This window comes from Cannabis sativa, chromosome 7 (assembly GCF_029168945.1).
Source record: "Cannabis sativa cultivar Pink pepper isolate KNU-18-1 chromosome 7, ASM2916894v1, whole genome shotgun sequence".
NCBI lineage: Eukaryota > Viridiplantae > Streptophyta > Magnoliopsida > Rosales > Cannabaceae > Cannabis > Cannabis sativa.
The window spans coordinates 2,386,208-2,398,669 of NC_083607.1; the positions used below are offsets into that span (position 1 = coordinate 2,386,208).

The window sequence follows — 12,462 nt, forward strand, 5'->3', positions numbered from 1 at the left end:
GTAACCACAAATATGATTATTATTAGTTTGCCTCCAATGTATGTTAACTCGGTCACTACTCTAGGGCCAAGGGACCTTAAGTAACGGCCTAACTCTAAAGACGACCCTAAGCATTTATATTAAATGTAAAATTAGATTAATTAATTAGATACAATTAATTAATTAATGATAGCTCCAAATTATTAAGAAGAAGAAGAAGAAAGATAAGATGGTTTATAACAACTCCATTTATTAAGTACTTCATATGTATAATAAAATGTTATAACATGAAGGTAGGTAGGTAGATAGGTATACTGCATTACATAAATTATAACAATTAAGATTAGATAGGATATAGTTAATCTCATGATCATGTGGATATAAACATATCCACGTACATTATTAATTATTCTCGAATATTATTTATTACTAAATATATATATATATGTATATATATATATATGCTGGAAATCACCACGATCACCCAAACTTGATCAGAGCAAACTGCAAAAATAAACAAATAAATAAATAACACAATATATAGTTACTATAGTAAAAGTGTTACACATATTTTTAATATTTAGAAAAATTATTAGGTAATTAAATATATTATAATTAATTAATACAAAATATTAATATTATTATATGTATAATAATTAATAGTTTATATTAAGAAGTAATATATATAGTTTTTCTTTATAAAAATTATATTTATATATATTGATAATTATTACTTTTTGTTAAAAATTATATAAAGTATAGTAATACTTAATTTTTATATTTGTATCATAGATGAATAATTATAAAATTTCAACAAATAAGCCTAAATGTTTTATTTATTTTTTTAAATAAAACTATATACTAAATAATTTCAAATTTTAATTTCTTTAACCACAAAAAACTTGGGTTTCTTTCCAAAGTTTGATTTCATAAATATTTTATTTGTATTCAACAAATACTTAAAATTAAAATTTAAATAACAAAATAATTTTACAAATTGTCGTTAAATAATATCTAATTTAGTCGGTTGCATATTTTATCAAATAATAATTTTCTGACAGTATCGTAAATTCAAAAGACAAAAATATTAATTATTTTACATAATATTATATAATAGAACAATTTGCAGTGAAATTTTTTTATGTTTTAATTTTTATACATTTAATTAATTATTTTTTTTTTTGGCAAAACCTCCTTGTATTTTAACTTTTATACACTAATTAATTAACCCCTCCTTATTTTTTTTTTTTTTTGTGGCAAAACCCTCTTATGTTTATTTTCCTTTACAAATTTAACACGCCAGTTAAATATTACTGTTAAATATCAACTGGATGACTACTGTATACACATGTGTATATATAACAGTAAACCTAAGGAGGTTAAGTGTATAAAAATTAAAACATAAAGGGATTTTGCCAAAAAAAAAAAAAAAGATAAGGGAGTTAAGTTTATAAAAATTAAAACATAAGAGAGTTTTACCACAAATTACTCTATATAATATGATATACATACTTGGTGCAATTGACAGAAAGACTGATGGGAGAAGGAGTTTTGACGTTGCATTTAGAGGGCAATCCAGAAGCAAGATCAGATTTGATTCCTTTGACACTTTTATAAGAATCCTTCAAGCATTTGCATATGGATTGTCGGTTAGATGATGTGTTTGCCTGAGCGTTTAGCGATTTGACACCGTTGCAACAATTCGTCGAGACAGAACCACCATTTCTAAGGTAGTTTACACATGAAGAGAGGATGTTATTAACTTGTGAACAAGTAATGTCTCCATTTACGACTGGTGCGGCTATAACCATCACCATAATTGCCACACAAAGAAATTTCACACCGAAAAAACTCTTCGCCATCGATTATATAAATTAAGATTAGGGTTTGTTCTTTCTTTATTTCTTAATAGTTATTGTAGTAAGTTTTTATGATGATATGGTAGAAATTTTTCTCATTTTATAGGTGATGAAATATGTTATATGTAGTGGTGGTAGTTTTGTGTGTTAAGTTATTAATTACTTCATTAGAAATAGGGTTGAATCATCACTAGTTTATTGATTAATTAGTTAAAACAAACTTTTTACCGAATTTTGGTTATTAATTAATTGCAAGCCTAACTTATTTGGTGTACTTACTATACCAAGATTAAAAAAAAAAGGTTACAAATATTTGAGACTAAAAATTATAATCATATATATTTTTGTAATATAAAATAACCTTTATTTTAAATTTGGTCAAACTTGAAGTAATGACATTTTTTTTAATACATAATACTCTATTTAAATAGAAACCATTTAATAAATTAACAATAAATATAATGTAAATATATTATTAACTATGTTTGTTATAATAAGTTTTTATCACATTATATTAATTAGACTTAATTAATGAGCATAATATTTTTGGTCTCAAATACAATTTATAAATAAAAATTATTTTCTACATTTTTTTAATCATAACAAAATTTATGAAGATTACACTAAGATTTTTTTATAAAGTAACTTAATTAACAAAATTCTAAAATGAATATTAACTAAGATTTACAATATATATATATAAAAAAACAGTAACTAATTACTATATTAGTAATTACATGGTTTTTTTTAAGGAAATAGCGAAAAAAAACATATAATTTTTACATCTTAAAATGTTCACATTGAAGAGTTTATCGCAATGATATTTTTTGTTAGGCTCATCCAAGTAACAACGTGATTAAAAATTATTTTTAAAGTTTGAAAGAAGAGAGAGAAAAAAGAAGAATGAGAGAAAGAGAATAGCTTGAAAAAAGGGAAAAATGGGAAGAAAAAAAAAGAGAGAAAAAAAAAGTATAAATAAAAGTATTGAAATATACTCAAATAAATAAAAATGTTATTAAAACTTGACCAAATCATTTTTGAAAATTAGATTAAAAATAAATTATTTTAGACAATTTTTGTAAATTAATTACAGTTTTATAGTAATAGTAGTGCTATAAATTACAAGTAATTATGTAAAACAAATACTACTTTTTTTAAAAGGAAAACGCAGCATTATATGTATTTGGTTTTTAAGAGATACTATATTAAAATTTTCTTAATTTTCACGTTTTTTAATTTCTTAAAAGATTAAGTGAAATAGAAAAAAAAAAATAACAGAGTTAATCTGAGCCCTCCACGTGTCCCGCCTTACCAATTAACTAAGCAGATACCAACAGAATTGTTAAAAAGGAGATTTTGAATATTTTACCCGCCATTAATTAGGTTTTGGTGTATAGTAGCAATAACTTGCAAAGTTTATGAATTAATGCTACAATTTTCCCTTTTTAAAATAAAAAAAAAATATTGATTTCAAAAAAATAAAATAAAAACAAATAGAAATATGAATTAGCTGTGCACATAGTTAAAGTAGATGGTGAGCTAGTTAATGAAGGATTTTTCTTATATTTCTTTTCGATGTAATTAAAGTCAAATTTTTTTAATAAAAATTTGTTCATTATTCAAAAAAAAAAAAAAAAAAAAAAAAAAAAAAAGACCTTCTCCTATTCTAGATGCTAAGTAAAGTTGAACCAATAACTCTAAAGAAACTTAAAAAAAAAAAAAAGGAAAAATTCCACTTTAGTACATATAATCTCACTTTATTACATTAATCTCTTAATAATTAGTTTCTTTCATTTTTAACTTATATTTTTATATTATTATTATTTATGTACCGACTTCTATAATGTTATTTTGTTTATAACTTAATTGTGTTATAAATCATAATAAATGCAAATTCTTTAAATAAATTAATTAAAATAATAATAATTTTATAATATTTATAATTTAATATATCACTATTTAATTCTTTTTTTACATGAGTAATTTTTGTGTAAGAGGGTTGTTTGTACAGTATTACTTTGTGGATTTCATAAAATAAAGGAAAAAAAACTTTAATATATATGAAGATATTTGTTCTTCTAGTGAGAGTCATTTTCGGATCAACATATATCTTAAAAAATACATTATGTGATTGTATATATATATACTAAAAGGTAATATTAACATATTTTATAAAAATATGGTTTATTATTATTTATTTTCATTTTTAACGTATTTTTTATATTATTTTACTAACTTATTTTTTAATTTTATATTCCCATTAGATTTAATAAAATAAACGTATAATTATAGTACACAATAAATGTAAATTTTTTAATAAAAATAAATAATAATAAACTATATTTTATAATATATGTTAATATTACTTTCTTTCGTTGGATTAAAAACTATATACCTTTTAATATATATACAATCACATAATGTATTTAAATATATACATATATGTTTTAGTATCTATACAGAGCAATTTAAAAATATATACACATGCAATTTAAAATATATATACCTCTAAGTATATATATACAATATTACATAATGTCTAAAATATATATATATACCTTTTAGTATATATAAACTCACATAATTTGTTAAAATTACAAAATATGATTATAACTACTTTCTAGTATATATATATCACACTAATTAGAATATAATAACATGTAATAAAAATTATTATTATATATAAATTAAAATATATATATTAGTATAAATATTTGTATGACTGTATATTTTACATACTATGTAGTATCAATGTAAAGACCGCTTATGAATAATACTTTGTATTATTAATTATTTAAGGAGTATGTATTAATAATTATGGAATGCATGTTTTAGAAATATATTTTATATATCATATATGTTTTTATGCTATTTTATACTTAATTACCTAATTTCTGTGATTATGTTCGGAAGCTGTGGAAAGCGACGTTGGGCCTAGAGAGTTGCATTTTATAATTTAGTTTATTATCGGGGTATTATCGTTAAATAGTAGAGGCGTTAGAATTTTCGGGGATTGGTTTTGACCATTTTGCCCTTGAAGGGTTATAACTATTTTATTTGGTTAAAGGGGCAATTAGGTCTTTTGGCAAGTTATATTTTGTCTTATGTGGGTTATTCCTTAAGCTGAATATAAGTAAAAAAAATAAAATAAATAAAGAATAGAAAAGGAAAGAAAGAAGAAGGCTAGGAATAGAAAGAAGCTTAGAAAGGAAATTGGTGAATTTAGAAATCTCTCTCTCTCTCTTTCGTGCTGCCTATATCCAGCAAGGGGAAGGAATTTTTGACTGAATTTGGAGAGTTTCCAGCTTGTTTAGAGAATCCAAATCAAGGTACATCTCTTTGGTAATGTTATTTAATGTTTTATTTAGGTTTTGGGGATATGTTTTGGTGTTTAAGCTTGATAAGGAGCTGTGTGTGTGTGAATTCAATTTAGGTTTAGTTTTTGAAGTTGAGTAGTGTTATTTCTTACTGTTCTAGGCTGGGATTGAGCTTTAGATTGTGTTTAATTCTTGCTAGAGCTTAGAAAACCTAAGTTAGGTCTTCAATGGTGTTTTTGAAATTTGATTGAATTGTTGAGTTTTGTTGATTGGAACTGGTATATTTTAGTGTATACAGGTATTCTGGAAAGTATTGGAAAATTTGGGGATAAATTGAGATTGTGGGGTTGGAATTTTGGTTCCCAGACCAGAACCGGAATTCCGGTTCCTGGGAGCCTGTGTCAACCGGTCGACCGGTTGGTCCCGGGAACCGACTTCGGTTGGGAACCTGGGTTGGGACTTTTTCCCGAACCCTATTTTTTTCTCATTTTTAGATATTTTAGGGCATTGTCATCCTTTTCATCGATAGGGTTAAGCTTAGTTTGCATTTTATATTCCCGATAAGTGTTTTAGCGAGTCTCTCATCGGTTTTCAAAAATATTGGTTTAGGGCCCTGTTATACGTCGAGCTGCACTTCCACTCAGGCTGACCGGCACACTTGAGCACGGAACGAGGTAAGATAGCGTAAGAATATATATATGAATGTTTATGCTTGTTTTGGATGTTATTATAAGTACGGTGTTACCAACACGAGTACCCAGGGTACGTCGTGTTCGTGGTACAACACTTAGTAATTCTCGGGAGTACAATCAGGGCTCTACCAACACAAGTACGGAGTTGGTACTTTAGTGCATTTGGTATAGTAGTCGTACTACCCTTAAGAACGTTCTTAATCATTTGGTGAGCTTCGTTGTTAAGCTCAGGGCAGCTTGATCATAAAGCTGGCGACGTGCTACTTTTATATGTCTTGCATATCTTACTGAGTCTGTTGACTCATCAGTTTGCTACCTTGTGTAGGTAAAGGAAAGGCAAAGCTGGAGGAGCAGTGAGGTGGAACTCGGCATGATTGTACATATCGCGGCAGTGCAACCCGGAGGGTTTCGATCTTATATTATTTTGAGTCTATATTTTGGAAATGCATGTCCGCTAAACCTTTAAAAAAAAAATGTATATGTTCATATTAGTAAAATATTTTAAACTAGTATTTTGATACTCGGGATCCCGATCCGCATGTTTATTAATATATAAATTATTAAAATTAATTTCCGAGTTTATTATTATAAAATGCGGGCGTTACAGTTTGGTATCAGAGCCACCGGGTTGTTCACTGATGACCGTCAAGATATGTACAATCAAGGCCAGTGTCGAGTTCAACTCACGGTTCCGTAAGCTTTATTTCTTTTTGCAAACTGTTTTAAGATATGGGGTGCTGTGTATATGATTAAATAAATATTAATTGCGGTCCTGAAATATTTGACCACCTGCTCGACCTACGTGCCTTGTGGGTTCGCAGGCTAAGTCCTAAATAATGGACGACCAGCGAAACGTTAGAAGGCAGGGTGAATTGGTTGAGACCGGAGGTGGTCGGGGTGGTAGAAATCCCCAAAACCCCCGTGGACGCGGTAGAGGCCGCGGTCGAGTCCCAAGAGGTGGACAGGGGAATCCACCTCAGGCCCCTGTTGATTGGGAACAAAGGTTTGCTGAGATGCAAACTAGAATTGAGCAACAAGAAGAAGAGATCCGGCGACTTAGGCAACGGGATGCCCCTGTTGAGCCTCCCCTGCAACCGGCTGTTGCAGTTCCTGTAGCCCCTGCGGTGCCAGCTGAGCAACATGTTGCTGGTAACCGTATGGAGCCTTTGTATGAAAGGTTCAGAAAGCAAGCGCCTCCAGTATTTCTGGGAGGCCCTGATGTGGTAAAAGCTGAGCAGTGGTTGACTGTTATTGAGAAAATATTGAATTTTATGGGAGTAGCTGGAAATGATAGGGTGGCGTGTGCCACATTTCAATTTCAAGAAGATGCCCTGATCTGGTGGGAAATGGTATCCCTCACCAGAGATGTAACTAGAATGACCTGGGAAGAGTTTCGAGAATTGTTTAATGCCAAGTATTACAACGAGGCAGTCCGCAGTGCAAAGCGGAAGGAATTTATTGAGTTGGTACAAGGTGAGAATATGTCAGTGACCGAATATACCACCAAGTTTGATCGCTTGGCCAAGTTGGCCTCCGGAATTGTACCAACAGATTTCAGCAAGAAAGAAAAATATTTGGTAGGCCGAATGCCAAAATCGACATGACTTGGTTATTACAACAAGTGATACCACAACCTATGCAGAAATGGTTGATAAGGCTCTTCGAGCTGAAGGAGCAGTCAAATTTTTACAAGAAACCCGAGAGTCTTCTGGTGTTGGTGGGGCTACTACTCTCCCTATGTCGGGTCCTGAGAAAGAGAGTGGGGGTTCTACCTTTGAACAGAAGAAAAGAACTTTTCCATCTTCGGGAAGTTCAGGGCAAGGTAAAAGGTTTCGAGGAAACCAGAATAGAGGAGGACGTCAGACTTATTCTTATCCTGAGTGCCCGCGTTGCAAGAAGCATCATCCCGGGGCTTGTAACCGAGAGAGCACATTTTCGGTGTGGTTCGGTGGGACATCTCGGGAAAGATTGTCCTCGATTGAAGAAAGAGGAACCAAAGCCTCGAGGTCAAACCCGTACCCGCACACTCGCTCGTGTCTTTGCTATAACTCAGGCAGATGCTGCTGCCAGTCCTTCAGTAGTTGCAGGTCAGCTTCTAATCAATGGTTTTGTTTATACTGTTTTATTTGATTCGGGTGCTACTCGGTCTTATGTATCATCAAGACTTTTTGATCAATTTGATAGACCTAGTGAGATTCTCGAGACGGGGTTTGGAACCCTGTTGCCTAATGGGGAATTAATTATTTCAAGAAAGTGGATTAGATCCGTAATAATTAGAATTGAAGATAGAGAATTGAGTGCTGATCTCGTGGAGTTGCCATTGGCCGAATTTGACATTATACTTGGTATGGACTTTTTGTCTAAATACTCTGCTAGTATTGATTGTAAACGGAAAATGGTGACTTTTGAACCGGAAAATGAGGAACCTTTTGTTTTTGTTGGTTCGGTTCAAGGTTCTCGTGTCCCTAGAATCTCAGCACTGAAAGCTAGGGATTTATTACGAGATGGATGTGTTGGATTTCTCACAGTGGTAGTGGATTCCGATGGCTTTGTGTTACTTGGGCCAGAAGAAGTTAATGTGGTAAGGAATTCCTGGATGTATTTCCAGAGGAATTGCCGGGATTACCACCTCAGCGTGAGATAGATTTCATCATTGATTTAATCCCTGAGGCAGAACCTGTTTCAAAAGCACCCTACCGAATGGCACCTGCTGAATTAAAAGAATTAAAGATACAACTCCAGGGGATGTTGGATCTAGGGTTTACTCGGCCTAGTGTGTCACCTTGGGGAGCCCCTGTGCTATTCGTGAAGAAGAAAGATGGAACTCTTCGTATGTGTATTGATTATCGGGAGCTGAATAAGTTAACCATTAAGAACAAGTATCCTCTGCCCAGAATTGATGATTTGTTTGACCAACTTCAGGGCAAGACTGTATTCTCTAAAATTGACTTGAGGTCTGGGTATCATCAATTGAGAATTCGAGAAGAGGATATCCCGAAGACAGCTTTTCGAACCAGGTATGGTCACTATGAATTCCTGGTTATGTCTTTTGGGTTAACGAATGCTCCGGCAGCTTTTATGGATCTCATGAATAGGGTATTCAAGGATTTCCTCGATAATTTTGTAATTGTATTTATCGATGATATTCTTGTGTACTCTCGGTCAGAAGCAGAGCATGAGCAACATCTTCGAATGGTTCTGCAGCGACTTAGAGATCATAAACTCTATGCAAAGTTCAAAAAGTGTGAGTTTTGGCTGTCGCAAGTGTCTTTTCTGGGGCATATTGTTGGAAAAGATGGAATTATGGTTGATCCAGGAAAGATTGAAGCGAGTTGAAGAATTGGCCTAGACCTAAAACAAGCCTTTGAAATTCGAAGTTTTCTCGGTTTAGCGGGTTATTATCGACGTTTTGTGGAAGGATTTTCCAAAATTGCGATGCCGTTATCCGAGTTAACTAGGAAGAATCAGCGATTTATATGGTCAGATAAGTGTGAAAAGAGTTTTCAAGAGCTGAAGCAACGATTGATTACAGCTCCTGTTCTAGCCTTGCCTTCTGATCAAGAAAAGTTTGTGGTGTATTGTGATGCTTCTAGGCAGGGTTTAGGCTGTGTGTTGATGCAGCAGATAAAGTCATAGCTTATGCTTCTCGGCAACTGAAAGATTATGAGCGGCGTTACCCAACTCACGACCTAGAACTTGCAGCGGTGGTGTTCGCCTTAAAAATTTGGCGACACTACTTGTATGGTGAAAGGTGTGAGATCTATACTGACCACAAGAGTCTCAAGTATTTCTTCACTCAGAAGGATTTGAATATGAGACAGAGAAGGTGGTTAGAATTAGTAAAAGACTATGACTGTGAAATCTTGTATCATCCTGGAAAGGCAAATGTTGTGGCTGATGCCTTAAGTAGAAAAGGACCTGATCAAATAGCCAACATGGTTATGATTTCCTCACAGCTAGCTTCGGAAATGACTAGAGCAAACATTGAGTTGGTGATTGAGGAATTATTTAATCTGACACTTCAGTCAGATTTGTTGGAAAGAATCAGAATGGCTCAGTTAGAAGATTCAGAATTGACTAAGATTCGAGAAGATGTCTTAGCGGGCAAAGCTAAGGACTTCTCCATTGCTGACAATGGAATGCTGTTGTTTAAGGCACGGGTGTGTGTCCCTGATTTCATTGAGCTTAAGAAAGAAATTTTAGAAGAAGCTCATACTACCCCTTACTCATTACATCCGGGAACCACCAAAATGTATCAAGATCTGAAGCCCTATTTCTGGTGGTACGGGATGAAGAGGGATGTAGTGGACTATGTCACTAAATGCCTAACCTGTCAGCAAATCAAAGCCGAGCATCAGCGACCGGCAGGGTTACTTCAACCGTTAACGCTTCCGGAATGGAAGTGGGAAGACATTGCGATGGACTTTGTGGTTGGCTTGCCTAGAACCACAGGAATGTACGACTCAGTTTGGGTTGTGGTGGATCGTTTTACAAAGTCAGCACATTTCTTACCTGTTAAGGTAACCTATTCAGTGGATCAGTATGCTGATTTGTATGTGAAAGAAATTGTTCGTCTTCATGGGGTACCGAAGTCAATCGTTTCAGATAGGGACCCCAAATTTACCTCGAAGTTTTGGATGAGTTTGCAAAAGGCTATGGGAACTAATTTGAAGTTCAGCACAGCCTTTCATCCTCAAACAGATGGTCAATCTGAACGAACCATCCAGATACTTGAAGACTTGCTACGAGCTTGTGTTATGGATTTTGGAGGGTCATGGAGTAAGTATTTGCCCCTGATTGAATTCTCCTATAATAATAGCTATCAAAGTACCATAGGAATGGCTCCCTATGAGCTGCTCTATGGAAGAAAATGCCGTTCCCCAATTCATTGGGACGAAACAGGAGAACGGAAATACTTGGGCCCTGAATTAGTCCAGAAAACAAATGAAGCAATAGACAAGATCAAAGCTCGAATGCTTGCTTCTCAAAGCAGCGTAAAAGTTATGCAGACCCCAAGCGACGGGATGTTACATTCCAACCTGGTGATCATGTCTTTTTGCGTGTATCCCCGATGAAGGGAGTCAGACGTTTTGGAAAGAAAGGTAAACTGAGCCCTAGGTTTATTGGACCTTTTGAAATTCTGGAAAAGGTTGGGCAAGTTGCTTATCGGTTAGCCCTACCTCCTTCCTTGTCAGCAGTGCATAACGTGTTTCATGTTTCCATGCTAAGGAAGTATGTGTCTGATCCGATGCATGTTCTGAGTTACGAAGCATTGGAATTGCAACCTGACTTATCATATGACGAACAACCAGTGCAAATTTTGGATAAAAAAGAAAAGGTTCTCCGAACCAAAACCATATCATTAATCAAGGTACTTTGGAGAAACAGTAAAGTGGAAGAGGCCACTTGGGAATTGGAATCTGATATGAGGGCCCAGCATCCTGAGTTATTCAGGTAGATTTCGGGGGCGAAATCCTTTTAACGGGGGGATAATTGTAAAGACCGCTTATGAATAATACTTTGTATTATTAATTATTTAAGGAGTATGTATTAATAATTATGGAATGCATGTTTTAGAAATATATTTTATATATCATATATGTTTTTATGCTATTTTATACTTAATTACCTAATTTCTGTGATTATGTTCGGAAGCTGTGGAAAGCGACGTTGGGCCTAGAGAGTTGCATTTTATAATTTAGTTTATTATCGGGGTATTATCGTTAAATAGTAGAGGCGTTAGAATTTTCGGGGATTGGTTTTGACCATTTTGCCCTTGAAGGGTTATAACTATTTTATTTGGTTAAAGGGGCAATTAGGTCTTTTGGCAAGTTATATTTTGTCTTATGTGGGTTATTCCTTAAGCTGAATATAAAAAAAAGAATAAAGAATAGAAAAGGAAAGAAAGAAGAAGGCTAGGAATAGAAAGAAGCTTAGAAAGGAAATTGGTGAATTTAGAAATCTCTCTCTCTCTCTTTCGTGCTGCCTATATCCAGCAAGGGGAAGGAATTTTTGACTGAATTTGGAGAGTTTCCAGCTTGTTTAGAGAATCCAAATCAAGGTACATCTCTTTGGTAATGTTATTTAATGTTTTATTTAGGTTTTGGGGATATGTTTTGGTGTTTAAGCTTGATAAGGAGCTGTGTGTGTGTGAATTCAATTTAGGTTTAGTTTTTGAAGTTGAGTAGTGTTATTTCTTACTGTTCTAGGCTGGGATTGAGCTTTAGATTGTGTTTAATTCTTGCTAGAGCTTAGAAAACCTAAGTTAGGTCTTCAATGGTGTTTTTGAAATTTGATTGAATTGTTGAGTTTTGTTGATTGGAACTGGTATATTTTAGTGTATACAGGTATTCTGGAAAGTATTGGAAAATTTGGGGATAAATTGAGATTGTGGGGTTGGAATTTTGGTTCCTGCATCTGAACCGGAATTCGGTTCTGGGAGCTCGTGTCAACCGGTCGACCGGTTGGTCCCAGGAACCGGACTTCCGGTTGGGAACCGGCCTGCCGGTTGGGACTTTTTCCCGAACCCTATTTTTTTCTCATTTTTAGATATTTTAGGGCATTGTCATCCTTTTCATCGATAGGGTTAAGCTTAGTTTGCATTTTATATTCCCG

At 33.4% G+C, this 12,462-nt stretch overlaps 1 protein-coding gene across 1 annotated transcript; it reads right to left on the minus strand.

Annotated features, from left to right (window-relative positions):
• Positions 1 to 247: 247 nt before the first annotated feature.
• LOC115697695 (non-specific lipid-transfer protein 1) lies at positions 248 to 1,979 on the minus strand. Its single transcript, XM_030624790.2, has 2 exons — positions 1,492 to 1,979; positions 248 to 483 (listed from the first exon to the last, which is right to left on the minus strand). Exons 1-2 carry the CDS (start codon positions 1,839 to 1,841, stop codon positions 474 to 476), a joined length of 360 nt encoding a protein of 119 aa, XP_030480650.2. The 5' UTR covers positions 1,842 to 1,979; the 3' UTR covers positions 248 to 473.
• Positions 1,980 to 12,462: the final 10,483 nt, after the last annotated feature.